Below are 27,514 nucleotides of genomic sequence, written 5' to 3'. Positions count from 1 at the left end.
TCACTTTACCAAGGAAAGCAGTGCAGTCTGAATAAAATCAGTCTCTCTGCCAGTGGACTCTAATTCTATCCAAACAGAATCATAAAACACAGTAATGGCAATAGAGGTTCAGTGGTGAAATTCATAGCATCAGCATCTACAAGAAATAGCTTGAGTCCTCCAAATTTATTTGGCATTTTCCAAGAGAACATACTCTTAATTACCATTCATTCACATTGCATTTGAGACAGTGATGTAAAGATCTAAGGAATACAGAAATTATGCTTTGCTTTGCTGCCACAATGTTTTGGCACTTAAAATGCTGATTGTCTTGATTTAAATATCATCTGCAATGGGGATCAAGTGTGAATAAAAGATGCCCTACATAGCACTTTATGACTTTCATGCCTGTATTCCTGGCTCTGCCTGCTGATATTATTATTAATACTCCCACAGGTATTAAAAGTCGCCATTTGCTTGGAAACATAGTCCATTTTAAAACTGTATCAAATTTTAATCAAATTAATCAGTGAAGCAGAGAACAAAATTCCATCAATCTCAACTGAGGTTATGCACAGATCTACTTCAGGACTCTCTAGGGAATGGGAACAATTCACTAGTTCTTCCTAGTGTATTGCCTAACAACATTTTGTCTGCTCTTCTTAACATAAGCTTCTGGACACCATGACTAGGAAAAGCAGCCCAAGCACCGTAATAGCCAAGAAAAGGAAGATAGAAGAGTTCTGAACAAAAGCTGGCTACAAGATCTATAAGTTGAAATGCAAAAACTACTGAAATGTTCCATAGGAATGAAGTGTTCTGCGGGCAGCTTGAATCCTCCTATCTTTCATAAAAGATATCAGAAGGACCACACACTGTCAGATCTGGTGCTAGCTGGAAATCTGAAATGAAAACCTATTAACTACTTGTTACATCTGTGCAAACCTACTGACTTCAACCTCTTTCATTTGTCTGACTTTTCAGTAGCTGGCTAGATAGTACTATGAGCAGAATCTGGTTCATTTTCTTCAAATACTTAAACTTATTTCCATTCTGGCACTCAAAGCTCCCCAAGGTACAATTTGATCTGTTAGAAAAAAAGAGCATCAGCTTTTTTTCTGTATTGCTTATTCATGTTTGCCACTTTGCAGTAATTCAGCATGGTAAACAAACAGCTTTTCTGTTATGTGCTGGTTTGAGATCCAATTCTGGCAGTTTTGTAAACTAAAGTTTTACACTCTCACCATAGTTAGGATAACTTCATTCCCTAATGGATACTTAACACATCTAATTACTCTATTTCTGAGCTACAAGCACTTTGATAAATGTCTCTGTTCTTTCATTTCAGAAGCTTTCCAGCTGCAACATTTTCTACTGAATAAAACATTTTCAGTGACTTTGCCCATAAATAATACAGCACAAAGACCGATGTAGTCCCAACTGTACATAATAACCTCAGAATTCCACTGGGGATTTCCTAGTGACATCATAATATACTACATGAAAAAGCTGAAGATGTATTAAGTTATAGTTTGGGAATATTTTATGCTTTTTTACATATGATAAAAAACTCAGATATTTGTCACAGTAATTTGAACATTTTTCTGGACTACTTCAAAATCAGAAGAATCATAATTTCAAAGCAGGATGCAGAGGCATATTTCACATTTGTAAGGATAAAGAGAATGACTGAATATATCATCATTATTTATTTTGCATATACAAATGTGAGTGTTGTTTGTTCGAACTCCTTAGTCAAATGTAGAACTTTCTAAACTTAAAAATAATATATCAGCCTCTGTCTAAACCTCAAGATGAACATCAACAAACATCAATGAAGAATTTCATTTTACTCCCCTGTAAACTGTGAAGGGATTATAGTTGGGACTACCGAGTCAGTTGGGTTGCATCAAAATACCCCTGCAGCACTCCAGAATCTCAAAGTCTGTAAGTCAGATCTCAAAAGGAAATTGTAACTCAATTTAACTGGCAATGCAACTGTGACAGGGGAATGATCTCAGGTGCTTTAGTCTGTTTTACACGCCTCTGTCTTACAGTGCACAAAAAGAAAGGACAACAATCGCAGACACTTCATTTCCGGTTGGGAACAAACACGGGCTGGTACTGCCTGGGCTGAAGACAACAGAAATTTGGACCATGGCACACCAAATCCTCCCTTTTGATGAAGGAGCATGAAGAAAGAGAAGGTGCAAGAGGACGCTCCTAATGGGGAGAGTCAGCAGGCAACTGTGTGCTCAAAGCAAGGGGCTGCTTTTACTCTTGGGTCTGAGCTTGGGCATACAGTTGCAAACGAAACCTGGCTACAATTGGAGATGTTTATTTGTCCATGTGCATGGATTGGTTTTAACATGTAGAAAACCTTCACATACAGGAAAAGTGCCTTAGTGAGATTGTAGTGATTGGCTAGTATGCAGTGGTGCTTGAACCTAACCTGTGAATTCACAGGAGCCCAGAGCTTCCCCTACCCAATCTACAGCCCTGAGCTCACTGTCTCAGGGGGCATTTCAAAGAGATTTGGAAAGCAGCTGAACTAGAGGCAGCAAGACCACAGAAGACAGGGAGCTGAATCAACAACTGGAGTGAGAAAACTCTAAGGTCAGTATTGAGCCTGACTTGAAGGTCAACTTCTTATCTTCCTAGAGAAAGAAATACAGCAGAATGTGTCTCTCTTCTTTAAAGCTACTTTATCCTTTTTGCAAAGAAGGATTTATGGAAAAGGCTATGTTTGTCACTCTCAAATACTTCTGTGCACATGTAGCCTCAAGATTAAAAACCTGCTTTTGAAAAATGGCCAGCTACCCCTTGGAGAGCTTGGCTAGCTAATGCTTCAATGCATTTGCTAGTTTCTGCTTGACCCAGGAGGAAGGATTTAGGTGGGTAGTGGGAAGGTCATTGGAGTGGTGGGAGTGAGAGCAACTCAGCATGCTGCTTGCTGAAGGAGAGCAGACAAGCACAAAAAGGCAGGGAGAGAGGGTAGGACACCTAGAAAGGTTTCTGTGGTGTGGAGAGATGAAATGATATGGAAAAAAGGATGGGAAGGTCCAACAGAAGAATAGGTCACCATAAAGGGACAGGAGAATATGAGGACATTCATGTTAGGGAGGCATGAAGCAAAAGAACCACTAGACAGAAAAAAAAAGTGAACTAATTTGATCTGTTAATGAAATAAGAGAGCACCAGGGAGTGGAAGGTGAGAAGAAAACTGGTCAGTAATTTTTAATTGTTGCTATTACCACATTTTTTTGCTTTGGCAAGAAAAGGTGAATTCGGATTTGATCTCCCCATATGTGGAAGAAGGGCCCTCCTGATCCAAGTGTCAGAGCACAAGTAATGTGCATTGCATTTGAGAGGAAAGCACAGCCTGAAAACACACACCAGCAATTTATACTTTCCTGCTTCAGATACTGATATACTGGTTATCCAAACTCAATTGGTTTTTGCAAAATATGTATGCATATATATATATATGTGCATGTATACATGTCACAGAATAGCAGCTGCCAGAGGCCAACAATTCTGATATTAAAGTTTAAGTGTCTCCAGGGTGACTGGAAGTCTATTGTCTATGGAATACTGTTCTGATAGCTTCCAAACTACTACTCAGGAGGAGGATAATTATTTCTCCCTTTTCTCACATTTAAATAGAACATTCATACCCTTCCATGTGTATGCGCAACCTTCCTTTCCCTCAGTTCATCCAACTTACTGGATAGAGTTCTCAATGCGCGTGATGGTGAGGAAAGCTGCTAGGTTTGCCGTGTAGGAGGAGATGACAATCAAAGCAAAAAGCCACCAAGCCCCCATCATCAGTCGTGTTGCCAGGGTTGTATATGGGACTTCTCCTCCTGTGGGGAAGAAGAAAAAGCAAGAGTTTTAATTTGGCAGAAGGAAACCCAGATCTTCATTATTCAAGCCTCGCACCGGAGAACTGTACCCCAAGGTTGGCAGGGTATTTGTTTTCATAAAATGAGCAGGATTTTGGAGCCATTCTTTCTATGCAATATAAGTACTGAAGGATGTGCACAGTCAGCCATCATTACTGTATTTAATCTCTTTTGCTGTTGTGTCTTTAACTGCAGTTCATCCACCTGTCCTGTCCAGTAATGGCAATAGACTTCAAGATCTCAGAACAAAAAGAGAGGAAAGAAATTCTTACAATGTTCTTTCCTTAGAGATCTTATCTACAAATGTTAATTAAGCTTTTCTTACATTCTTGAGAATATGAAGTTAAAAAACCACATCAAAACACAATTATTTTTCACAGTTCTGTAGCCAAGCAGATGCTCATGAGAGCCATACCTACGTGTACCACTTGCTACAAGTCCACCAGGACACACAAAAAAAAACATGTGCGAAAGAAGAGTGCAAAATAATTTTGTATTCCCATAGCTACTTTTCTTCAGAATTTAAACGCCATGAAAACAAAACATTAGCAGCAATTAAATCTACCAGCACTTTAGTGGCTCACAGGATCTGAGCTGCTCACTACTGCTCATATGAACAGAGACCCTTTTAGCAAGCCATGAAAAGCATTATATTTTGTGCGAATAGCTGCCCCCCAAACATGGAGTCTTTGAAATAACCTTTCAGTTAAAAATATACAAACCCACAGTTTTTTAGATGAAAGAAAATGCATTCTTTTACAAATATCCATTATGACTGTAGTGCAAGTTTTGTCACAGCTACAAGCAACTAGGAAGGATAGGTGAATCCAACAAACATCCAGAGTCAACTGCTAAAGATGTTCACCCTTTCCCTCTCCCCCTGTACTCAGCACTTTGAAAAGTGGTCATTATTTTGATGGAGCTTTCTCAGATGCAAAATCTTATGATAGTATGATGGCTGGAATTTTCATAAGCAAAGCAGCTTGTTACAGATTTAATCACGTATAAGTATTTCATACTGGATCTTCACTTACATAAAAAGTTCTTCATGTTTCCCTAGTAAATGGGAAGACAAATTATATTTACTCCTATTCTAAATACAAATAACTTTTAGTTGTGAACACAAACTGTCTAGACATTTAATCAGTGCTTGAATATGAGGGACTGCCTTACTGGTTTTGTTGAGTGTTTGTCCTACCTATCTAAAGTACTGGGAATTCTGCATCATCATACAAAAATCAAATCTGAAGCTTTTTTTCTACCTCAGTCATGTGGAGTTGTGCTACATGTGAAATAGTAACTGACTCCATTCATTTATATTTTCAGTGCATAAGTATTCAAATTTTTGCCTTTTAAGAATTCCAGTACTGAAAGACAAAAATATATGTTAGACCTCTGCAGTCAGAAATAAATTTCTTTCTATCTCCAAGATGCTATGTAATTATCTGAAACAAGAATCTTCCAATCAGATCAGGAGATATTATTCCAATATAAGGACTTCCAAAGATGAACATTAACTTCAACATCTGAAGATGTTTTCTCTCTTGCATAAATTTTAAATGATTTTTAATAGGACATTTCCCCTTTACAACAGTTTTTGCAATGTCTGTGGAATATTTCATTTGAAAATGAATTTTAATCAAATGAAAAGACATCTATATCAATTTATTGGAACAGGCTGTTTGTCCTTTTAACTTTCAGGTCCCAATCCCTGCAGATAATTTTGTATTAGGTTGAAATGAGTAGAGTGATAGAGGAGAAGCCAATGATCTCCTGGGCATCCGTGCATTTTCATTTTTCAACTTAATGAGTAAAACTTTAAGTTCCCACATTTTTATTGAAATGAAATGTCAGAAAAGAGAGGACCACTGAAAGTCAAGCAGCTGTCTTCTGGGTAAACTCAAGTTTCAGCTGATGATGTTGTTCAACAAGTGATCATGAAATCCATGACAGATCCCTCAGCAACAACATTCCCCTACTGTTCATACAGTGGAGTTTTCCCATACATCAGTAGCGTTATCCCCACCATTCACTGCTGTCTCTTCTTTATTAACACTCATGTTAACAACAGATTTTAAATAACTGTGAGTGCTGATCATCCCAGTGTGCTTAGTTCACCTAGCTGTTCATGAAGAAGTATTGTTCCTAATGCATACTTACATCTTGTGTACCAGCAGCCAATAAATGGAACTTGAGGACAAAACTTGCATGCAAATACAAGAAACACAGACCAAAATAACTCAGTGTCCCTGGCTCAACCTGACTCAAAAATCTTTGCACTGATGCTTCTTAAAACATTGCTAAAGGACTGATATGGCAGCTGCAGGGGTGTATGATTTCTAAACACGACAGGTTACTCCACCTATCCTAGCGAAGGAAATAAAGAAACAAAAAACAATGGAGATTTTTTACTGCCATAGAATCATTTCTTTGGCATCTAGTAGGAGAATTAATGCCATACAGTCTTGTTCTATTGTACTGTTTGCTAAAACACTTCCCTCACCCTGACAGCTCACCTTATGAAACGTCTTCATTCCTTTCCCCTAATTTTGTTTCTAGGGATAAAACTCTCTAGAGTTCTGTTGTTGTTTTTTTGTTGTTTTTCCCAGTCCAAATTTACTTGGTTTCTCAGTTCAGAACAGCACTGAGTCATTGAGGAGAGAAGTAATCATTGGTTTTCCATTAGCGTTACGGGGAAAAAGAGCTACAAAACCAACAGTTGCCATTCGTAACGGTAAAGTAGCATGCGTGTAAACCTCCCAGGGCTCTGCTTTGTGGAAGCATTCCCAGTACCAAGTATGGATTTCATGTATGTGTACACTTTTATGGATCACAGCATATATTAGTTATGGGTGGCTTTGCACAGGACAGATATGTACGTACACACACAGTGCGAGGGAGGAGGGAGCCAAGAAGAGTACCCAGTCTCTCCCTTCTGTCTTTCTTACTAAACCAGTAAAGCTTAACCCGTAATGGCAAAGGGTGCAAGCTGATGTCATATAAACATAAGTTGGTGACCAGAGTAAAACCCATCCTACCACACCTCATTCCCACAGCAAAATTAATCCTCACAAAATTAATAACTCACATGTTAACATGCTGGCTGCAGTTACACCAAAAAGACTACTATCGTAGTCTGCCAAGCAACTCCTAAAAATACCGAGCTCCATTCATGAAACAAATGGAAATTAAAGATGATACTCAGTGGTCCTGGAGTTGCTTTGCAATGCTAAGAGACAGACCTCAAATGAATACAGAGGCTGTATTATTCTTTAGACCTGGCTCTCCCAATACCTTGCAATACACAGAAGCGTATAATGGAGCACAAATGGCACTACCTATAGATCATGTATTTGTGACTACAGCTCCCAGTATAATTCAGTCAACACTCTTGATGTGTACTAAAAATCATTTAAAAATCTCAACCGCCTTTAAAATTTTTAGACTGCATGTGCAGGGATGAAAATATATTTTCCAGAGTAAACTAAACTAAAAAAAAGCAATCTTACTGGTAACTTTCTGAAATAGCTGATTTACCTTAGAAGTGACAGTAAAAGCAATTACTTTTAGTCCTCCCACTCTCATATAATGCAGCTCTCCTTCATTAATCCTAGGCTAGTTTAATGCTGGCCTACTTCAGATGACAGGCTTAGACTGCAACTTATTTTATCAATTTTTGTTTATTTCCATTTCCTTCCAAGTGCTTCAAGCTAACTATCAGCAGGCAAGAAAAATAATGCACTGTCTAGGCAATGCAAACGCTATAATGTATAATTATGACAGACCTAAATATCAGAAAAAGCCACCTTAGGAGATAAAATGTTAACCTATACAACACCAGTACAGATTTCTAATACATTTGAAGTCATTCCTGCCTATTAGCCTTAAGTTTAATGGTTTAAAGTAAAACTGGTAATACAGAATTATAGACAGGATTTATAAAATCATGAGTCAAAAATGGCCAAAACAGGAAAACGGAGGTTCACAACCTGGTGAGACCTTGGTATTCTGTAATTCTGGATTAAACTGAAATAATTCAAACTGCATAGATTTTTTCTCTAGACACCTTGTTTTCATGGATTTGTCAATTGCTTGTTTCAAGGAAAAAACTATTCATCTACGTAGTCCAGAGCTTGGAAAGTGTATCAGATAAAAGTCCTTATTGACAACAAAAAAATGGCGAACTGTTTCATGGAGAAGTTTTAACCACAGTTAGCATTTCTGAGGTCAGGTCTGGTGGCAGCCATCTTGTTGAAAAGCGATGCAATTTTTGTCATTAGCCATCCAGGCAGGACATTTGCAAGATAAGATCTCTCTCTGATTCAATTTCGATTCAACAACGTCACTGGGAATGCAGAATATTAACAAAAAAAATTAATTTGTTTAACAGCTCAAAAAGCATTTATTATTATTATTATTATTGTTATTACTAAAGCAAATAATTTGACAGCATAGAGCCCACAACACTGAAAAAACTCAGAGTGGATCTGTAATTAAATTAGTTCTATTGTGTCAACTATAAACCTAATCTGGGTAGCTCTACATGACCTGACATTGTGGTTAACCATTTGTTTTCTGTCCCTCATTTTCCCTTGGGTTTGAATGACAAAAATAGTGACTTATTAAACAACTACACACACATAGAATAGCCATAAAAGACCATTATTTTATGTCCCAAATTTGAAAACACCATTAGATGACGTTCTGGGGGTGAGTTAAGAGCCAGAGTGTGAGTCTACTGCAGCTACTCCATACACGAAGAGGCTCCAGAAGGCTCTATGGCCCTTCCTACACGGATGACACTAGGAGGATCACGACCTGTGATGTCTATTTGTGAAAAACATAGCTGTCACTGAAAATGCAAAGACCAGATTCTTTACATTCTATAATATAAGAAATTCAATTTGTCACCAACACTTACTATCGACAGCTCTCACTTTACGAACGTATCTCAGTTGCCAACAACTTTGTCAAATTTCCATCATTTAAGCTGATAGACCTCTGCTAGAGGTCAGCAGTGAGCTGAATTGCTGTATAGGAAGTTTTAGCCAGATTTTTTTCAGATAATTTTGAGAAACATGAAAAAGATGTTAACTGCGACTGCTTTGCTGAGAAACTAGCAAACCAGGCATCTTAATTGTGCTTGGAAAAGAGAGGTGAAGAAATAAGAGGGCAGGTTATTTGAGGACAGATTTTTTTTTTTCTTTTTCTTGCAAAAATTCTGCCCACATTCAGTGAATTATTGGCCTTTGAAAAAAAAACACAAAGGACTGGGAGTTGGCTGCAGTTTAGCCTTTAGCTTGTTAGAACAGTCACATCAATTATGCTGTGCATCTGCAATTTCCATTTCCACATATATTAAGTGTGGAGTTCTGCTGCAACAGTTTAGATCAATGTACATCCTATGTTTGCTTTGTGAAAGGGGCATTTAATAGAGAGTGGGTGTAAGGGGAGTAGTTTTTATTAACAAAGAGGCAAAGGCATTTTATATTTTAGCTATTTTTGCCACGTGAAACAAAACCTAAAGTTTGACTGAGCTCTGTTATCTTTACAAAACTCTGGAAAGCACAGCTCTTCAAAGGCAGAATCTTTCAGGGCATTAGCTACCCCTATTGTTCTGTTAAAAAACTTTCTTGATAATGTAAAATCTCTCCTGTTTTCAATTGGAAATGTTCAATTCAGTATAGGACAAAAAATACTTTATAGTCAATGAAGCCTGTACCTATTTCTACCAGCTGTGAAATAAATGCAGCTGAGAAGTTGTTGGAAAATCTCTCATCACACATTTTTCTTCCTATCTTTTCACTTTGCACCCAAACTTTTCCATTCTTCCTTGAATTGTACAGAGCGCATTCATTTCCATAAGATATAAGCTGGCATTTCATAACCTGAGTTTCTAATATTACATTGAGTGCTGAAGGTAATACCCATTGACCACAGCAGGCATTACGTGTATTCTTCAACAGGAGAATACAACTCCTTGAATTGGTAATGCCTTCCAAATAAGCTTGTAAATTAGTAGCTGCATTCCCTAGACTTGCAAATACTGGCACATTGCACAGCACTGGGAGTAGAGAAGGAACTGAGCATGAGGCAGAGCTGGTGGCCAGCTTTTACAAGGTCTGGACAGGTTCAAGAGCCAACTATTGCTTTTATTCATCACACCACCTGTTTCTCCCCTAGCATTCTGTTTTTACCAAAGTGTAGTAGTGACTTTATTATTTAATTTTTATTTTTTAATGAAAAGAGAGAACTGGCCTCTCTGGTTCATGGGAAAAGCAGTAGGACCGAAAGGGTGATAACCTTTTCTTTTTTTTTTTTTTTTAAACTGAAGTGATTCTAGAAGCTTCTGTCAAATCCGAAAGATTTGGGGGTTTTAGTTGCAAGATATCCTCACATACTAGTTTCCTAAAAATAAATGTGAAGTCATAGAATCATAAAATATCCCAAGTTGGAAGGGACCCACAAGGATCATTGAGTTCAGCTCCTGGCACCACACAGGTCTACCCAAAAATTCAAACCACATGACTAAGAGTACAGTTTGAATGCTTCTTAAACTCCGACAGCCTTGGTGCTGTGACTACGTCCCTGGGAAGCCTGTTACAGTGCCTGACCACCCTCTCGGTGAAGAACCTCTTCCTGATATCCAGCCTGAACCTCCCCTGTCGCAGCTTGACTCCATAATGTATAAATGAGAAAGTAAATGAGAAACAAGAGCTATTTCAAAAGACATATTTGAAGCATTTAAAAAAGTTGAAATGTTTCTATTTTCTCCTTCTTACAACAAAAATAATTTAGTGGAGCCATTGTAAATTCATAAAAATGTTGGTGTTAATTAATCTTCAAATTAGAAATATTAGACACATTTTTTATGTCTGTGTGTTCGTCTTCCTAGCATACAGGTTGATAGAGACATTTTCATATGCCTATTCCAACAGCATTACAGCTCTTCTGAATTTATAGCTGGCATATACTTTTTTCTGAACACTAGTCCTTTATGTCATCAAACAACGGTTAAAGGACAAAACAAACATATCATGTCCTTGTCTATACTGAATTTCTCCTTGATTTTCCTCTGTTAACAGCTTCCAGCAATATTCTCTCTCTCTCTCTCGGTACTGCTCAGTGCGTGGATTGGGTGTAGCTCCCAGCAACACATTATAAAGCATTTTTCCACATGCCATTTTGTCCTGTTGTGTACACTTGCTCCCCAGGTAATTTTTCCTGAATTTTGTAGCTTCCAATTCTTCACTGAAATCAATGTTCCCTTTTCTTTCCATCTGTTCTATCTGTATGTTCAAGATATTGCAGCATGGGTAATCCGAGACTTAAAACATACATCACTCAGGTTGAATTCCCCTATTATATCTCACATTTTCCCTTACTCATTACAGATAAGCAGTAGAGGAGCCAATCATCCTCTACTCCACTGTGATTTGGTGGTCCACAACAAACATTGACTCCTATCTCATTTTGTGTTCCAGTCATTAGCATGCTGTCCCACAAGAAATCAAGATCAACTTCTTCCAAGTTTTAAATTTTTCCAAAATACCTAATTCAGTTTTGACACAGTGCCACTCTTCTTCCCCTTTTCCCCACTTTGTCCATCTGTCTTTCAGTACTTCATAATGTTATACGTTAGCACACTAATCACATGAAACTTCCTACTAGATTTCAGTAACATAACGAGGAAAAATTTGTATTTGTGAATTAATTCAACTGTTCTTGTTTACTCCCCAGATTTCTGGCACTGGTCTATAGGCAATTAAAATTAGGTTCACTTTGTCATTTGGTGCCCTGACTTTTTTTTTTTTCCTGTAATGTCTTAATTCTGAACTAAACAATCACTTACTCTCTCCCATTTGTTTTTGTTAATGTAATGATCCCCCAACTAATCTCATTACATTTGCTCCCTGGAAGAATGTTTCCTTTCAGCTGAGTGGAAGGCACTGCTCCCATTGCCCTCACCGAAGGGAAGCAACGATCCACAGAAGAGAGATCTCCTCATTTATTCCTCCTCTTTATATGACTGGGACAATCTTTCTTCTCCTTCAGGCTTATTTCAAATCCCTCCTAGTCATCTGTACTTTGTAAAGTAGTTTGAGAAGCTGTATCTAACACATACATACAGACCCTTATCAACAACTCTGGAAGACAGATAACCTGGTGATAATATGCACGACCTCACGCGGGTAGATCTAGGCTCCCTCCATCCTCCTGAAAAGGAGGCCAAGCTTGAGCCAGCTCCAGTCTGAAAGAGGTATCACCTTCTTACCTTGTCACTCTTGGTTACTGCTGACCAGTAATTACCTCCAAGTTGTATTTCATATCTTGGCTCAAAGAAGATAGAAGACAACATTTCATCCTATTGTTCACTTGGCTGTCCATTCTTTCTGTACAAGGATGATCTGTCTATATTGCATGGCTGCTGAGCTCTACAGATACACAATCATTTTCTGTATGTGTACTTGTACAAACCCCTCTTATGCTTCTATACAATTTCTTTTTATTTTCTAATTTTTGGTCAGAAATATCTACGTAGGTATTTTTCATGGGAAAATTTCTGTGCTTGAACATAAACAAAACGGATTGTTTCTTTGCTGTATTAAGGTTCTGGTACTCCCTTTAGAAGGTGATAGATTGCCTGTATTCTGTGTTTATATTCAATTGCCTTCTACTTCTGCCTCTGATGTTTACATACTGTCAATACTTCTCTCTATTGCAATATAGCTTCTGATCAAGACCCTCCTTTCCTGGAATAGGAATAGTGATGTTTCTTGAATTCTTTAAAATGAACTCATTTTCTCTGATGTTCATAGCAGCTTTTCCTTTTCATCCTAACTATATTTTTTCTCCCTACCATGAATAGAAAATTCATGCAGAAAAAGTCTTTTTTTTTGTCTCTGGCAAGGAAGAAAATATGGCGTGCTACTTCTTTCACCATTAGCTTTCTGTCATTGGTCAAATAATTGAATTTAGACTTGTATCAGAAAGAAACTCTTGCAAACTCCCTCTGAAAATCCTCCATTTGCTACTGCTGTGCATCTGTTCAGATATGCCTTTGGCATTTGACTTACATACTAAGGCTCATTGCTCAGCTCTGTTTCCTCATTAATAGGAAAAGATTATCCATGCTGAGATTTCAAATGCTGGGGCTAATCAAGCACCAGTGGCACTGCCACAAAGCCCTCATCAAATTGTGGCCTGGTGCACCCCTCTCACAAATCTGGTCAGAGGGCCTTAACATGCCGCCTGGTGGACGAACAGAAATATCCCAAAGATGGCTCGGATGACTACTCACAAACTATTTCACTTGAAACACAGGATCTTCAGCTATGTTCTTTGAAACCCTCCTATGCGAGGCTAGAAAACGTTCTAGCATGGAAAGGGCTAGTGTTACACATGGCAAAGATTTTCAGCATACTGCAGTGTTGGCTTACCATTGGGGGAACAAACTGCAAAGTGGTTAGGAATTTGAGCCTGTTATTTCTGTTAGATTATTTTTCTGTCTTCCAATACTAAGCTTACCCAGCTTGCTGTCTCTGCTGCAGTGGCTTCATTCTAGTGACACAGGGGTAATCCTTTGGCGACCAGACTCCTTTGCAAAACGGCCAAGATACAGCAGTAACTGTCATAGTCATCCTTGATTAAAATTTTGTTTGAAAATTAATTGATCTGTACAAGTCTATCAGACACAGATATTTACTACGTGCTTCCAATCATATTTTTCTCCTGCTTTTCTCCCTGGATCTTGATTTGTACAATACAGTTTTTAGAGGCTCTATAAAGATGAAAAATAATTTGTGACAATAGAACAACTAAGGACAAATTAAGAAGTGCAACCAGATATAATATTCCTTTAGTTAAATGGAATTTGTACCTATATACGTCTTCTTTCACAGAGTCCTAATCATCAGGTACTGAAAACAGCCATTCTACAATGCTCACCATTTTCATTTTGAAAATGAATGGGTCAGAGTCGCTTTTAAATTACTCCTAAGGTGTGACTAGACCCTGCATGATTCAGCCTGAGAATGATCTAGATGGAAATGTGCTCTGCCTGCTCCTACTTATAAAACTGCTGCTTCTTTATAGCTGTAAACCGTTCCATAAACCAAAATCCTATTCATCCCAAACATAATGATCAGATTTGCAGGGAGGAAAGTAGAAAATGACAATACACAAAATGTTTCACGGGAAAAGCAATAACAAGTCAAGACCAAAATTCAATGGAATTTGTTTAAGGCTACATTAAACGGAATTTCAAGTCTCTGATTAAAAGTGAGAACAGTACAATGAGGAACATTTTTACTTACTTTTTCTAGTCAGAAATTTTTAAATAAAGCCCAAACATTTAAATATATACTGAAAATATAAAAAAGGTCTAATAGCTGCATTCCAGAAGAAAAAGATCTAATGTGATAATGGAAAATCTAACCTCTTTTCAGCTGAGCTGAGATTCCAATTTTCCGCATCACTAGCAATGATAATGTTACACAAACAGTGTTCAATCATTAAATTAATTCTCATTAAATCAATGTCCTTAAAGGCCAAACAGTCCTTTAATAATTACCTGATTAAAATGATGTTAGCATAACATATTAGTTATACTGTATTTATAATTCCCTTCCCAACAATAAATTGTTTCCTTCCACCCATCTTGCTGAAATTGTGACAATGAGGTAAAAGTTGGGAAGGGAGGCACTTCACATCACCACATAGCAAATGCCTCTGGGTTAGCTTCTCCTGGTATCAGTGATATTTCAGCTACATATATTTGTCAGATTTGCATTTCTATTACATAGCACGAAATCTTTGAGTGCAACAGGAATTAATCCCTGTCTTTTAAGCCTAGATCCAAAAAATAAATTATTCCTTTCAGATATTAGCAACCTCATAGTGATCAAATTCAATCTTTCTGCAAAATTTGCAAAATGTGATATTTTCAATTGAAAATCGAAGTGAATCATAGATTAAAAAATTATACAAGCAACAATGTGCAGTAATTTAATGCCAATACATTGCAGTGACTTGTGTGATATAATTACACAGATACAGGGGATGGATAGATTTTACAATGTTTCTAAAAGTGAGGAAATAATGGCACTATGAAGTGCTGGAAAATGTATCATAAAAATATATTTCATTTTCCTATTTTGCTGTCATTACAAAAGAAAAGGTATGACTAACTAAAGTTCGGAAATGGAAGCGACTACGTATACTTAACTGAAGTTACTGGGAGCTCTTAGATGAAGCACTTTTAGACTTATACTATAGATATTCAGATACTCAAATATGACTCAAGGCTTGATATTTGAAAGTAAACCTCTTGATTTCTGTATGACCAAATTTGAACTGTGAGGCTTTCTGCACACCTCTGATGAATAGGTCAGCCTAAAACTCATGTACTAATGCTTGTGAAATGTACTGTTCTACCAGAAGACTTGGCAGGGTTTCAGATTTAATTTTGGGGTTACCAAGTGCAGCACCATTGAGTTACATGATCATAAATAACTGTGCAACAGGCCTAGCAATTTTCCCAATGGTTGTTTGCTCAGAAGCTCTGACCAGATAATCTTTTGTCACCATTTTTACAACATAGGACAATAAATTTTCATTATATAATTATGAATATATGTAGCAGCCAGCATTGATTAGAGCTTAATGTGCATGTGTAAAAAACACAAAGAACTTCTGGGGATCCTCTTCTGCAGGGCTGTGATGTGTGCTTTTATGATTGCACCTAACTGCACGCCTGTATAAAGGCACTATTGGCAGCCACTGTGAATGCATCAAAATGATATATGCCGGCTATTATTCTGGAGAATATTGGCACCTGATCTTAACAAATAAGCTTACACGGTGGCAACCTCCTGATTAGATTTCAAGAGATGCTGAGACCCAACCTCCCTGTTACTGATGGCTGGATACAAATGCTCTGAAGTCTCAAACAATCAACCACAATTAACATCTCTGGTACATATTCATAAAGTGGTTAAGAAGCAAAGTGTCATACACAGTTTTACATAGCAGTGGCCTGGCCTTTCCATAGCCTACTGACTGTTATCTGTAGTACCTTCTGGGATGGCAAAAGGAATTGTGCACAATGGACTGAAAACAGGCCATCTGCACATACAATTAACATTAAACTGAACAATGTCATTAATGAACTATTAAAGTGCTGCTTTATCTAAGAGCCTGTCATTGAGGACATTATGAACACGAGGGAGAAAGAGTCCACTTTGGCTGAAAATGAACAACTATGAACAAAGCAAAACAAAAGACAATTCAGTGAGAGCAAAAGGACAAACAATAATTTTGGTAAAGCCTCTGCACTACTTTTTCCCATTTTTTTTAAACTCCAGCTTTGTAACTCCAAATTTTGGGGTTGCAGGAAATTTAAGAAAAGATCACATACTAGAAAGTTTTTTCTTTTTTTTTTTTTTTTTGTTTGGACTTTCAATGTATTACAAAATGTTTTCTAAATCTCCGCATCCATCATCAAAGAGTGGCACCTGACTATTTCAGAAGCAAGTGAATCACATACATTAGTTCAGTTTTCATGTCACTAATTCTACTTATCCTTTAATTTTCAGACTGCTTCCCTGCACTGAACTCCTAACCTTACGGAATTCAACCATCACTAATATAGAAACTCTAGTTACGTTCCTAAATAACACAGTTTGGATGTAGCCTAAAATTCCACCTTAGGTACATCCTATAATGTTGTTATGGGATCTCTGTTAAAGGGATCTCTAAAACTCATGATGACCTAAAGTAATAATATGGAAGTTCACAGTGAACAAAGAAAAAAAAAACAAAAACCTCTTAATTTTAAGTTTCACTGAGAATAATGCTCTGATGCCATTTATTGATGAAAACCACTAATACAAATGCTCATGTTTGAAAGCTGAATGACTTGCTATTTTTACTCCAAATCCACTAGCATCCTGCTTAAGATCATGACTCAGATTTTTCAGAAGCGAGAAACAACTTCGAAGATGTCTTCACTGGATAGCATGTTTTTTTCTCTTTGGGAATAGATAGAGAAATTAAAGAAGCTAGGAAATACTTGCTTATATCTAAAAAATATTCTACTAGCAAGTATGTCTAGGCATGAACAACTAACACTCCCACTCAGCTTTACAGATTTATTATCACTGTTCCTTAGCAGTCTATTTGCAGAAGATTTTCTGTCTTTCCCCTTCACTATTACCTTTACTTTGTCCTAGTGTGGGGGAGGCAGACTCTTCAGTCAAAACCAAACATGTTCTTTCATCTCATTTCTTGTCTGGCAGATGAGGCATCACACATTTTTAACCTAACACCGTCTCACTAGCTGAAAAAGCACTGGAAAGGTGATGTCCTGCTTTATCATCTCTCCTCTCCTGTTGAGGGTGGAAGAATAAAAATTAAGCAGCAGCTACAGGACGCTACCATAGCAATTGCTGGGAAGCTAACAAAATGAAAAAAAAAAAAAAAAAAACAAAAACTGAAAACAAAACAAAACAAACAAAAAAAACCCCACAGCTTTCTTTTTCCCACATTTACTGAAATGGGAGTGGAACTTCATCTCAGCAATCAGGGAAAACAATGGGGTGGCTAAGTTAGAAGACTCATCTTGTAGCATTATTTGTTTCCTTTCAACATTAATTTTGGCCTACTCCTTTTCTACACATTTTAACAGTAGAAGAGGTCTGAGGAAAACAAACAAACAAAAAACACACTTCAACAGTTGAATAAAGGAGACAATTTTGCCAACAGCTTCAAATCCTCTTTTCTACTCCTGCCTTTACATTTTGCAGACAATTTTCCTGGCACCTACCCACCAGCTGGTGGTATGAAGAAGAGACACATGGGCGGGTAAAGCTATGGCACAGCTGTTGCAGAGGAGGGACTCCCTGCAGACCAGAAAAGCAATGGAAAACTACCATGGGTTCCCCTCTAAACTCACGCTCGTTTGGTGCCTCAGAAAACCTCCTCTGAAAACGCTGATCAGTTTGTAGATGACATTGCTCTCATCCAAGCAGAAGGGAGCATTTTTAATGAAGCTAAAACTGATTTCTCACTTCCTCCTTATCTTAAGCAGACAAAATTGCCAACTTAAGTGTAAGCTTCTGGGCAGGGAAATCAATTAGCAGGACAAGTAAGGCTTGCCTCTTCAGCTTCTAAACATCTTTGCAGATGAAAATGTGGGTTACATTCCTTTTTCAGTATAAGAAACATTCAGTTCCTGGCTAAGTTGTTCTTCCCCATTTCCTCCATTAAATATCTATTATACACAGATAAACTCTGAAAAGTCAGAACTGATTACTTAACCTCAATCTAACATATCCATTCTCTATCCAGATATAGTATATAGTCTATTAGAAACATTATTAGAAATAGCAATTAAAGAAATTGTTCTGAGTAAATATTCTTCTAAAAGAATAGAGGAAGGTGAAGAGATGCCATGGACATCCACATTCTACTTTTACTTTTGCCTCATTTGCTTTGTTCAGCATTTATACAGACAGACATTACCTTCTTAGGCAATTAATCAGGCTTGGAGTTAGTCCTAGGGGAAGGAAGGTGGTTTTCGGGCTTTCGCACTGCCATTCGTTCTCCAGCTCCTCACAGGAGGTGCGTCAGACACAACATCCCTAAATATACTGCCCCATGTACACAGTGCTATTACTCAAGAAAGCAGGTGCACACAAGATATAGAAATCCATTATTTTAGATGCCTCTGAGGACTGCCTGAGTCTTAACCTCAATTTAGGGAAAAATCTAAGCATATTGCTTGGCAGTTTAATGCTAGTGATATCATGCTGCTGCAAACAAATGCCCATACTATGAACACTTTACTTAGAGCATGGTTATTCCTTGGAATTACATTTTCAAAAAGAGACAAACAAACCTCTGAAAGTGCCATGCACATAAAGTTACAGTCAGTGTTTGCAAATAAGTACTGTATACAGGACAATAATTCTCAGCATATTTCGTCAATTTCATTGATCGCTTGTAGTTTGATGCATACAAGACAATTGCCAAAATGTAGTTGTTTTTTCATGCTGTCAAAAGGGCTGGCCAAACAATTAAGACATGGAAAATGGTATGGGTACTACAGGACTGCAGTACATGTTTTAGAGAGATGACTTTATGAAGGTAGATATACACACTAATACATATTCCTAGATTTAGTATACTAAAATGTGAATTTGGGCATTTCATGTTTAAAGGTAGAACGATAATGTTGCAAATATACCTGCCGGTGTATGTGCTAGAAAAACATGGAAACTGGCTTGCTTTCTAACACGTTTGGCATCTGACTTCATTTTCCCAGATCAATGCCCAGTTTTTAAGTGCATTTTAGGCTCGGCAAGTCTATTCTCCTTGTTACTGGAATAGACCTGGCATAAGTTCGAAGAGCAGTTAAAATTAACCTTAATTAATGAGATTGGCATTTAAGTTATGCTTTCTATCAGAAGACATAAAGCAAGCTTTTATGAAGGAAGGTACGTAATATTTCTACTTTACAACTGAGAACCAGGGCACAAGATATCAATTGAAGTTTCTATGGTCAGCCAGAACTTAGAAGCAGAATCCAAATTAGGATCTAGGTGTTAGTCTTAAAGCCTATGCACTGGATTTTTTTGATTTGTTAAGCTTAAAAATATTTAGGTTTCACTGCTAAATATCACATGTGAAGATATAATTGATAGCTAACATTTTTTCAAAAATTTTTAGAGTTTTCCTCTGCATATTAAATACAGAGAGTTTGGTGTACAGTTAAATAGGAGAAAATGTCACTAGGAATATGCATTGTTACAGGATAATGTTTTCCTGCTGATATGGATATGCCAAGAGTAAGATAAGCAAGATGGAGTAATTTATTAAGCAACAGCACACTCCAGGCAGTGCATTTCAGGAGGCTTATATCACGCCTTGGGTAGTAATACAAGGAACAAGACTGAGAAGTCTGAGCGGCTTTAACCGTCTGAGAAGTATTATAATGGCGTAGAAGTACCAAGGCTTGAAGCCTGTCTTACTGCTCTTATGAAATGTAATTTTAACAAGGCAAACAGTAAGATTCGCTCATTTACTGGGCATTATGAACATAATTGACCATTGCTGACACCGCTGATGACCAATTGAAACCTCCTGTTGTGATCAGCATTTTAAACAAGCCAAAACATAAGGGGATAAAAAAATGACCCATCAGTGATGCTTTCACATCATTTATTTCATAATCTCTATAGGTTAAGTAAGAATACTAAGATCTCTGAACAAAAGAATACTTTTGCATTTTTAGTACATATTATCCTATGGTCAAACCCTGTTTATAAAACAATAGTGAATATTCATTTTGTTGGGATCATTGAGAAGTGATTAAATCTTGAATGATTCAGCAATTTTGAAGATATGTCCTGTTATAGCAAAAACCAAAACCAAACCCACCACCACCACCAAAAAAACCCAAAAATCAGCTAACCACCTAAGCAAACAAAACCCCCACTATCTGCCTCCTCTCTTTCTTTAAGATGTATCCAAGTGAAACACAGCCCTGCATCTTTACCTGCATAATCTAAAATCCTGCCAGACAAGTTCAGAAATATCTCCTCTTACAGAAAAATTCAAAGTGAAATGAACATAACAGGATAAGAGGTAGAAGAGACAGAAGTCTTTCTATTGTGTATTTTATATTAAAATCAAAACATTGTAATTTTTAGTATAGCTTCACTAGTTTGTCTACATTCAGAGCAATTCTATTAAACTAAGCAAGATCATCACTGTAATGTGAAGCCAAATTTGAAAGGATACTCTCAAAAGAAAACCCTCTGGAACATTCCTCTGGAAGTTCCTGCTAAAACTTATGCAGCATTTCATGTGTCTGAAAAAAAAAACCAATCTATTATACAAAAAGAGTTGTGAATAACTCTAACTCTGAATTTCTGTTTTCTAAATCATTGCTTTTCTCCAGTAATAATGATAGCAGAATGCTTTCTAAAATATTTCATAACAAGTGCCCATAAAACAGTAGGAAGCTAACAGAAAACTTTCAGGATATTAAACTAGGTCCTCAGCAAGTATAAGTAGACATTCTGCCACTGCAGTAGGTTGATTCAATTAATCTCCATGAAGTTTTTAGTAAAGTTTTTACTAGTAAGTTTTTATTAAATCTAATTTATGCACTGGGACCAATTTCCTGGTCCCTGGTCATATAGCAGGTTTTCAACAACGGCACGTTCTATTGAGGGCAAAATTTGAGAGAGTAGCATCAATACTAGGACAGAAGAGAGAGACAAATGGAGCTGTATAGAATTTCAGAAAACTGAGCAAATACTGTATAGTATAGAATTAGGACATACCACTCAGAGTAGGTTAGGTTGGAAGGGACCTCTAGAGGTCATCTGTGGGCAACCTGTTCCACTGTTCCGTCCTCCACACAGTAAAGAATCGTTTCCTGATCCTGATGGGCCTTTCTGTGTTCCATTTTGTGCCCATTGCCTCTTGTCCTGCCACTGGGCACCCTTGAAAAGAACCTGGCTCCATCCTCTTTGCACCCTCCCTTCAAGTATTTACAGACATTGATGAAAACCCCCTGAGCTTTTCCTCTTCTCTAGGCTGAACAGTCCCTGCTCTCCTCTTAGGAGAGGTTGTCCCATAATCATCACTGTCCCTTAATGATCTGAGTTGGCCTTTGCTGGAATCTCTCCGAGTTTCTCTCACAAGGGGGAGCACAGTACTCCAGGTGTGGCCTTATCGCTGATGGTAAGGGGCAGGATCACCTCCCTCGCCTGGCTGGCAATACTTTGCCTAATGCAGCCCAGGATACCGCTAGCCTTCTTTGCTGCAACGGCACACTGCTGGCTGAAGTTCACCTTGGTGTCCACCAGGACCTGAGGTCCTTTTCTGCAAAGCTGCTTTCCAGCCAGTCTCCCTCAGCATGCGCTGGTGCATGGAGGAGTTCCTCCACAGGTGCACAACTCTGCACTTCCCTTTGTTGGCCTTTGCTGAACGTATAACAATAGAGGGCTTGAGAGAGTCAATAGGAGTGATACTCAAGAGGAAAGCTGCAGCAATGTTGAGCCCCAGCTGCAGCGTGAGGCAGGCAGAGAGAAAAACCTTTGAGGAGTGGATTAGGAAGCCAAGGGGAAATATATAAGGAGAGAGAGAGAGGAAACCTACAAAAGATTAAGTACCACCAAACAGTTCCTGCTGGTAATGAACTGAAAAGGAAACCTTGAAAGCACTTTCTGCCCAACTTAAAGAAGTTAATTTTGAAAAAAAAATCAAAATGCAAGTTACTTTTCTAATATGAGCAAGTGGAAAAGAACAAATTCAGAAAACATGAAGCTACGTTTCAAAATAACCAAAATACTCTACAGTCTCAACCTGTGAATTTGCTGCATCTTTAGACATAAATAAACAAATGAGGGATAAAAGAGATGCTACAGAATTTCATGCTTGGGTGAACAGTAGAGTCCAAAGCATTTGTTTTTAATCTAATCCACAGCAGTGTATGGCCAATATCATTGAAATGGTTTTGCCTTCACAGTGGTCACAGACTGTAGATTGCAGATCTGTGCTTGCAGAGATTCAGTAGTAAGATCAAGCACTCTAATGGTCATCATTTTTCATTGAAAAGCACACTTTATATGAATTGAGCCTATCCAACCACATTTCAGCTCTATGCTCACAACTCTTTTTTCTAAATAAATAAATAAATAAATAATAAATAAATAAATAAATAATATATATATATATAAATACATACACTCTGATACCTGCAATGAATGAATGTAAAATTAAAAGGGGAACTGAGAGAAAATATACTTCTATATTACCAGACTTTCAGATGTGGTATCTAGACTGTGTGGTCACTTCAACATGGGAAAAAAAAAAGAAATTGAAAGCTAAGTTCAAGACCCAAGTTTAAACAATGTATGAAGCAGTGTATACAAAAGTATTCAAGCAAGCAAGTACAGAAATATTCTGCTTAAATTTTAGCTTTGAGGATTTGGCTTAGTGTGTATACCTGTCACAAGCAAGCAGCAAGTCTAGCAAGACCCATCCTCTGTCAACTTCTGAATCTTCTTCAGTAAAAATGTTTAGCAGACTAAATTTAAGCTTTAAGTTTCTGTAGCAAATAAAAGGCTAATAGACTCCTAATTCTAGTTCCACAGTCTACCTTTAAGGAAACAAAAAGTACTGAAATTTTGCTAAAGAGTATGACAGTAATTCCTAGCCTTAAAAACTACCAGAGAGGACTGTGCTGACTCTAGTCCACAGACAATGACACAGTATTTTTTCTCTGGTGTTTCAAAAATTGTGAATGTTAGAACTTGTTAAAAGAATTTGATCAGAACTTCAGACAGGCTGACATAAAATATAACCTGACACAGTAGACCAAATCTGCCTACTAAAAACTGCAGAATTTTCAACTATTTCAGAGGAAACAAGAAAAAGAAACCCCTTCTGTATCATTAAAATAGTTACATGATTCCTTAAGGAAGGATTTATATTTTTATACCAAAAGGCTCTTTCCTCTTCCGACCTGTGGTGGTTCTGGAGCCAGCCTCTGTGCTTGCAAATCTTTCCTCTAGCTAGAGGAAAGAAAGAAAAGGTGATACCAGAACATGCTGGCTAGCCTCAGACAAAGAATCCAGCATTATCAAAGCACTAGCAATCCTCGGTTCCTGCTGTTTTGTTGCTCTCAGTGCAGGGTATAAAAGCATCTTTGGCTGTGTGTTTTGATAACAGAAATGAGTACCTTGTCATGTTTTAAATCCACAGCTGAAAGACTTCTTAAGTGAACGTGACAGTATTTGAAATGTCCTATGCTGCCGCACTTAAGATAAGTCAATCACAATTAATAGCAACAGACTGGCTATTCCAAAACGAATAAAACCTGCACATTCTTCTGCTGAATGAAGAGCTGATGAGTGAAAACAGAAGCAAAATTACCACAATAGCCAGTTAGTCCGTCAATGGAAATTACTTTCATTTGTCTGTATTCACAAGGGTTAGTAAACAATAAAGCTTCAGCTAATACAGTTTTTTTTGTGATATTCAAATTGAATGTGAAATGCAGGCTGACATTATAAATGGATCTTTTACTATTTCACGCTGGATTTTTGAAGTCCTTTGAGCCTTTATGTTTAAGTTAGTCTATAGGTTTCCTATATTCTAGTATCAACCATATTAAATGTGTTATTTTCCCTTCTAACAAATTAAGGACTGTCCTTCTGCTTGTAATTTGAAGGAGAGATGTATGTACAGCTTACCCTCACTCAGTAAGAAAAACATGAACATTTTAGATTACTGTAGTGGATTCTAAAGAGTTCTGCAGGAATTCTTCTCGGTAGGGTGGTAAGATCTCTCTTTCTCTAAATAAATGCCTCACACTTAAGTTCTGTGATTATTTTTTCCTCAAGTCCCACAACAGTTTTGGTGCTTTGAGCTGCCATGTCCCACCAGCAGCTTTTATTAATACTGATTTGCATCTCATAATCCATAGGGAGCAGATGTGGATCTGCAAATTCCTCTTATTTTTCCAGTAAATTCTTTTTCCAGTAAATTCATTTTTTTTGTTGTTATTTGGTCTCAGTTCTTTTAATCTTATTTTCTCCTCATCTTCCTGCTTTGTTCAAAGCATTAATTCAGCCCTCCCCAAGCACTCACTTTACTGATTGGTCTGAAACCCCGTTTCTTTACATGCTATCCAAGCATCTGTTGAAGTGTTCTCCTGCAGGCTAGCACTTTTGATCTATGACTCGGGAAACTTTTGGACACTGGGCAACACAGGTTTACTTGGCTAGACATAAGGCAAACAATTCAAATAATAATTCATGAGACTGAAGTGTGTGATTAAACTAGCTTTGCCTCCTTTGAAACCTTGCTGGGCAGTCTCCTATAAAGCTTTTAAGGACTAATGATGTTGGGAGTACAGCAGGGGTGCTAAGGATAATATCAAGCAATAAACTTATGTAAAATCACCTCACATTCATGCAGTAAAGAAACTAATTCACAAGTTTTAACCTAAAAGGCAGACAGATGTAATGAGTCTAGTTCTGTAACGGACCAACTGCTCTCTCACAGTTGGATTCCCTAAACAGTTACATTGGGAATATTTTGGACGGAAAGAAAATTTGAAAATCCACCTACATACAATTAAAAAAAAAACTCTGGTAGCACTAAGCTGGCTCTGAAGTCTTTGTTTTTCTTAATAAACGAACAAACAAACAAACATAAAACAATCTCAGCTTTCCTCAGCTGGCCATCACTGCTCAATGAAAATGGTAATTCCAAAAGTATTCTCTCTAGGTTGATGCATTTAAAAACATACCTCTTGTGGACATCCTCAGCCTCAGCTTTTATTCTTTTTTTGGATGGCGGTGCTACTTTCTTCTTCCCCCCCCCGAAAGTTTCGGATGATTTACATGCATACCATCAACTTTTAAGAATGTCATCTAATTGTTTCTAACTGCAAATAAGGTAATTTCTAAATTATGTTGCCAGCATTATGTAAATAGAATGCTTTTCCCTACAGCATTCCATCAAAAAAATGAATGTTTTGAAGCTGCAGTGGCCTTGGCTTTTTCTAGTGCAGATGCCCCATGGAGTTACAAAGAGGCATATCTGCAGTGCCAGTACAGACTGACAAACAATTATGTGCATAAATACCAGAAGGTATCTGTTCTATTTTGTTGTCAAGTGTTAATACCTGAACCATCTTCTTATATGAAAGCTGTTTCCTTATTCTACTTTGCATTACCCCTCTGATTTGTAGGTTAGAATTTTAAAAAGTATATACCAAGCCAAGGTCTGCTGTCCCTGATGCCTTCAGGATACATGGTTAAATCTCTGCCAAAAGAGATAGACTGTGAAGGACTTGGGAATATAAACCAAACTGGGCTACACCAGATGCTAAGGGGAAGGAAGGAGAAGCATCCAGGGAGGCCAGAGAAGCTTGGCTGAGTCTAAAAGTTATATGGGAAAATTGAGATAAATCAGAAGAGGGAGGAAAGGATACCAGACACAGTAAAACCACTTAGCACATTTAGCACTGGTGACCATGTCAACTTAGTTCAAAAACCATACACCAACATTTTCTGACTGCATCAAAATACAGCACTCACATTAACTATGAATAATTGTTGAGCAGGTGATAACAAATATTTCTTTCTCCAGCACAAGAAATCATCCTTCTCTAATTAGACAACTACAAATTAAAACAAATCAGCATATAGTGCTTCCGAACTTCTCATGGTTCCCACACTAGGTTGTTGAATGCCTTAGAAACCTCACAGCACACAGCACTGGCTTTCCAGTGCTCCCAGTCCCTCATGGGTAGCAGAAGGCAGGGAGAAGGATGGTATCTATGGCAACTGAGAGGATGCACAGGTTTTATCTCAGAGGCAGTCTTCTTCTTTTTCTTACCTTGTTGCACAAAGGATCCGTACACAAACCACATGGAGTTGTAGAGTGTTGTGGAGGTCATGGATCCCATCTGAAGACGCGGAGGGTTGAGCCAATTCAAGAGGTAGACCAGCAGCCCTACCAGCAGCACAGTACCAGCTATGCACGCCCACAGGGAGAGATCAAACGGTGCCAAGCAGGCAAACATGTCCACCGTCTTCTCTGCTTTCCGAAGCAGCACGCCCACCGAGTAGTCCATGTAACGTGTCGTGAAGTCCACCACATTTTCCCTGTCAGGGGTAATGGTCAGGGCAGAGATCCCTATGTCAGCTCTCTGAGGAAAGAGAGAGAATAACATGTATGAGCAGGAGCTACAGAAAAGATCTTTGTTCCTCCTTCATCTATAGCAGCTAATTTTATCATAGAAAAGCAGATGCCAAGGCCAATAGCTTAGTCACAATATACACAAACTTTAAAATGTAAGTATTCAACAGAATAGCTGTATCACCTGTCTTAGCTTCTGTGAGTGAACTTTGTTTAGTGGACTCACGAATATTAGCTCTCCAAATTACTATTTTTTCCAAGAAATCTAAATACTTCAACTACAGGCAATAGCTCGAGGAAATCTACTTCCTGTTATTTTTCTTGGCTCATTGAAGTCATCATTGTCACTGTGGCAAAAGGCAGACCTTGAGTATAGCATTTTTGATCAGAAATTAGTTCCTGACTGAGCTATATGATATCCAACATTTTGATGACATGATGCTCATGTCGAAGGACCACTGCCTGACAAAGACTGTCTTATATGTACTGGGGCATTTGGGGTGCCTGACATTCTGAAAAATACCAACTTGGCTGCAGAGTGTGAAGTACAGAATAGCAGATGCTCCATGCGTTCCTTCAGTACTAGTTCTCCTATATCCTCCTGCAATAGCAATTCCTACAACAACCTGTGCTGCAGCTACCTTGGACTTCCTTTGTGCCATTTATATATCTATATATTTTCTAATTTAAAGAAGCCATTTCAGATGAAAGGGGAATGAATAACATTCCTTGAACTAATCATTGTATTCCACAGCATGTCTGGGTATTAAGTCTCCAGAGACACCGGGCACAATTACAGCAAGTGCTATTTTATTTTTTATAGATACAATTAGAACTGCAGTGAAAACAAGAAAGGGTATTTAAAGCAGACACAATAACACTGTTTAAAAAAGACCAAATAC

At 37.8% G+C, this 27,514-nt stretch overlaps 1 protein-coding gene across 2 annotated transcripts in view; it reads right to left on the bottom strand.

Moving 5' to 3' along the window:
• The window catches only part of GRID2 (glutamate ionotropic receptor delta type subunit 2), an 807,057-nt gene that overhangs the window by 113,876 nt on the left and 665,667 nt on the right, over positions 1-27,514 (bottom strand). For both annotated transcript variants that reach the window (XM_066996365.1, XM_066996366.1), the window contains 2 exons: positions 26,310-26,622; positions 3,707-3,845 (listed from right to left, as the gene is read on the bottom strand). In XM_066996365.1, coding sequence (XP_066852466.1) covers positions 3,707-3,845; positions 26,310-26,622 — 452 coding nt within the window. The remainder of the gene's footprint in view (positions 1-3,706; positions 3,846-26,309; positions 26,623-27,514) is intronic.

Source organism: Anser cygnoides, chromosome 4 (genome assembly GCF_040182565.1).
Source record: "Anser cygnoides isolate HZ-2024a breed goose chromosome 4, Taihu_goose_T2T_genome, whole genome shotgun sequence".
Classification (NCBI taxonomy): domain Eukaryota; kingdom Metazoa; phylum Chordata; class Aves; order Anseriformes; family Anatidae; genus Anser; species Anser cygnoides.
Note: the sequence above shows the minus strand (reverse complement) of the source record. Positions and strands in the feature narration are given on the sequence as shown.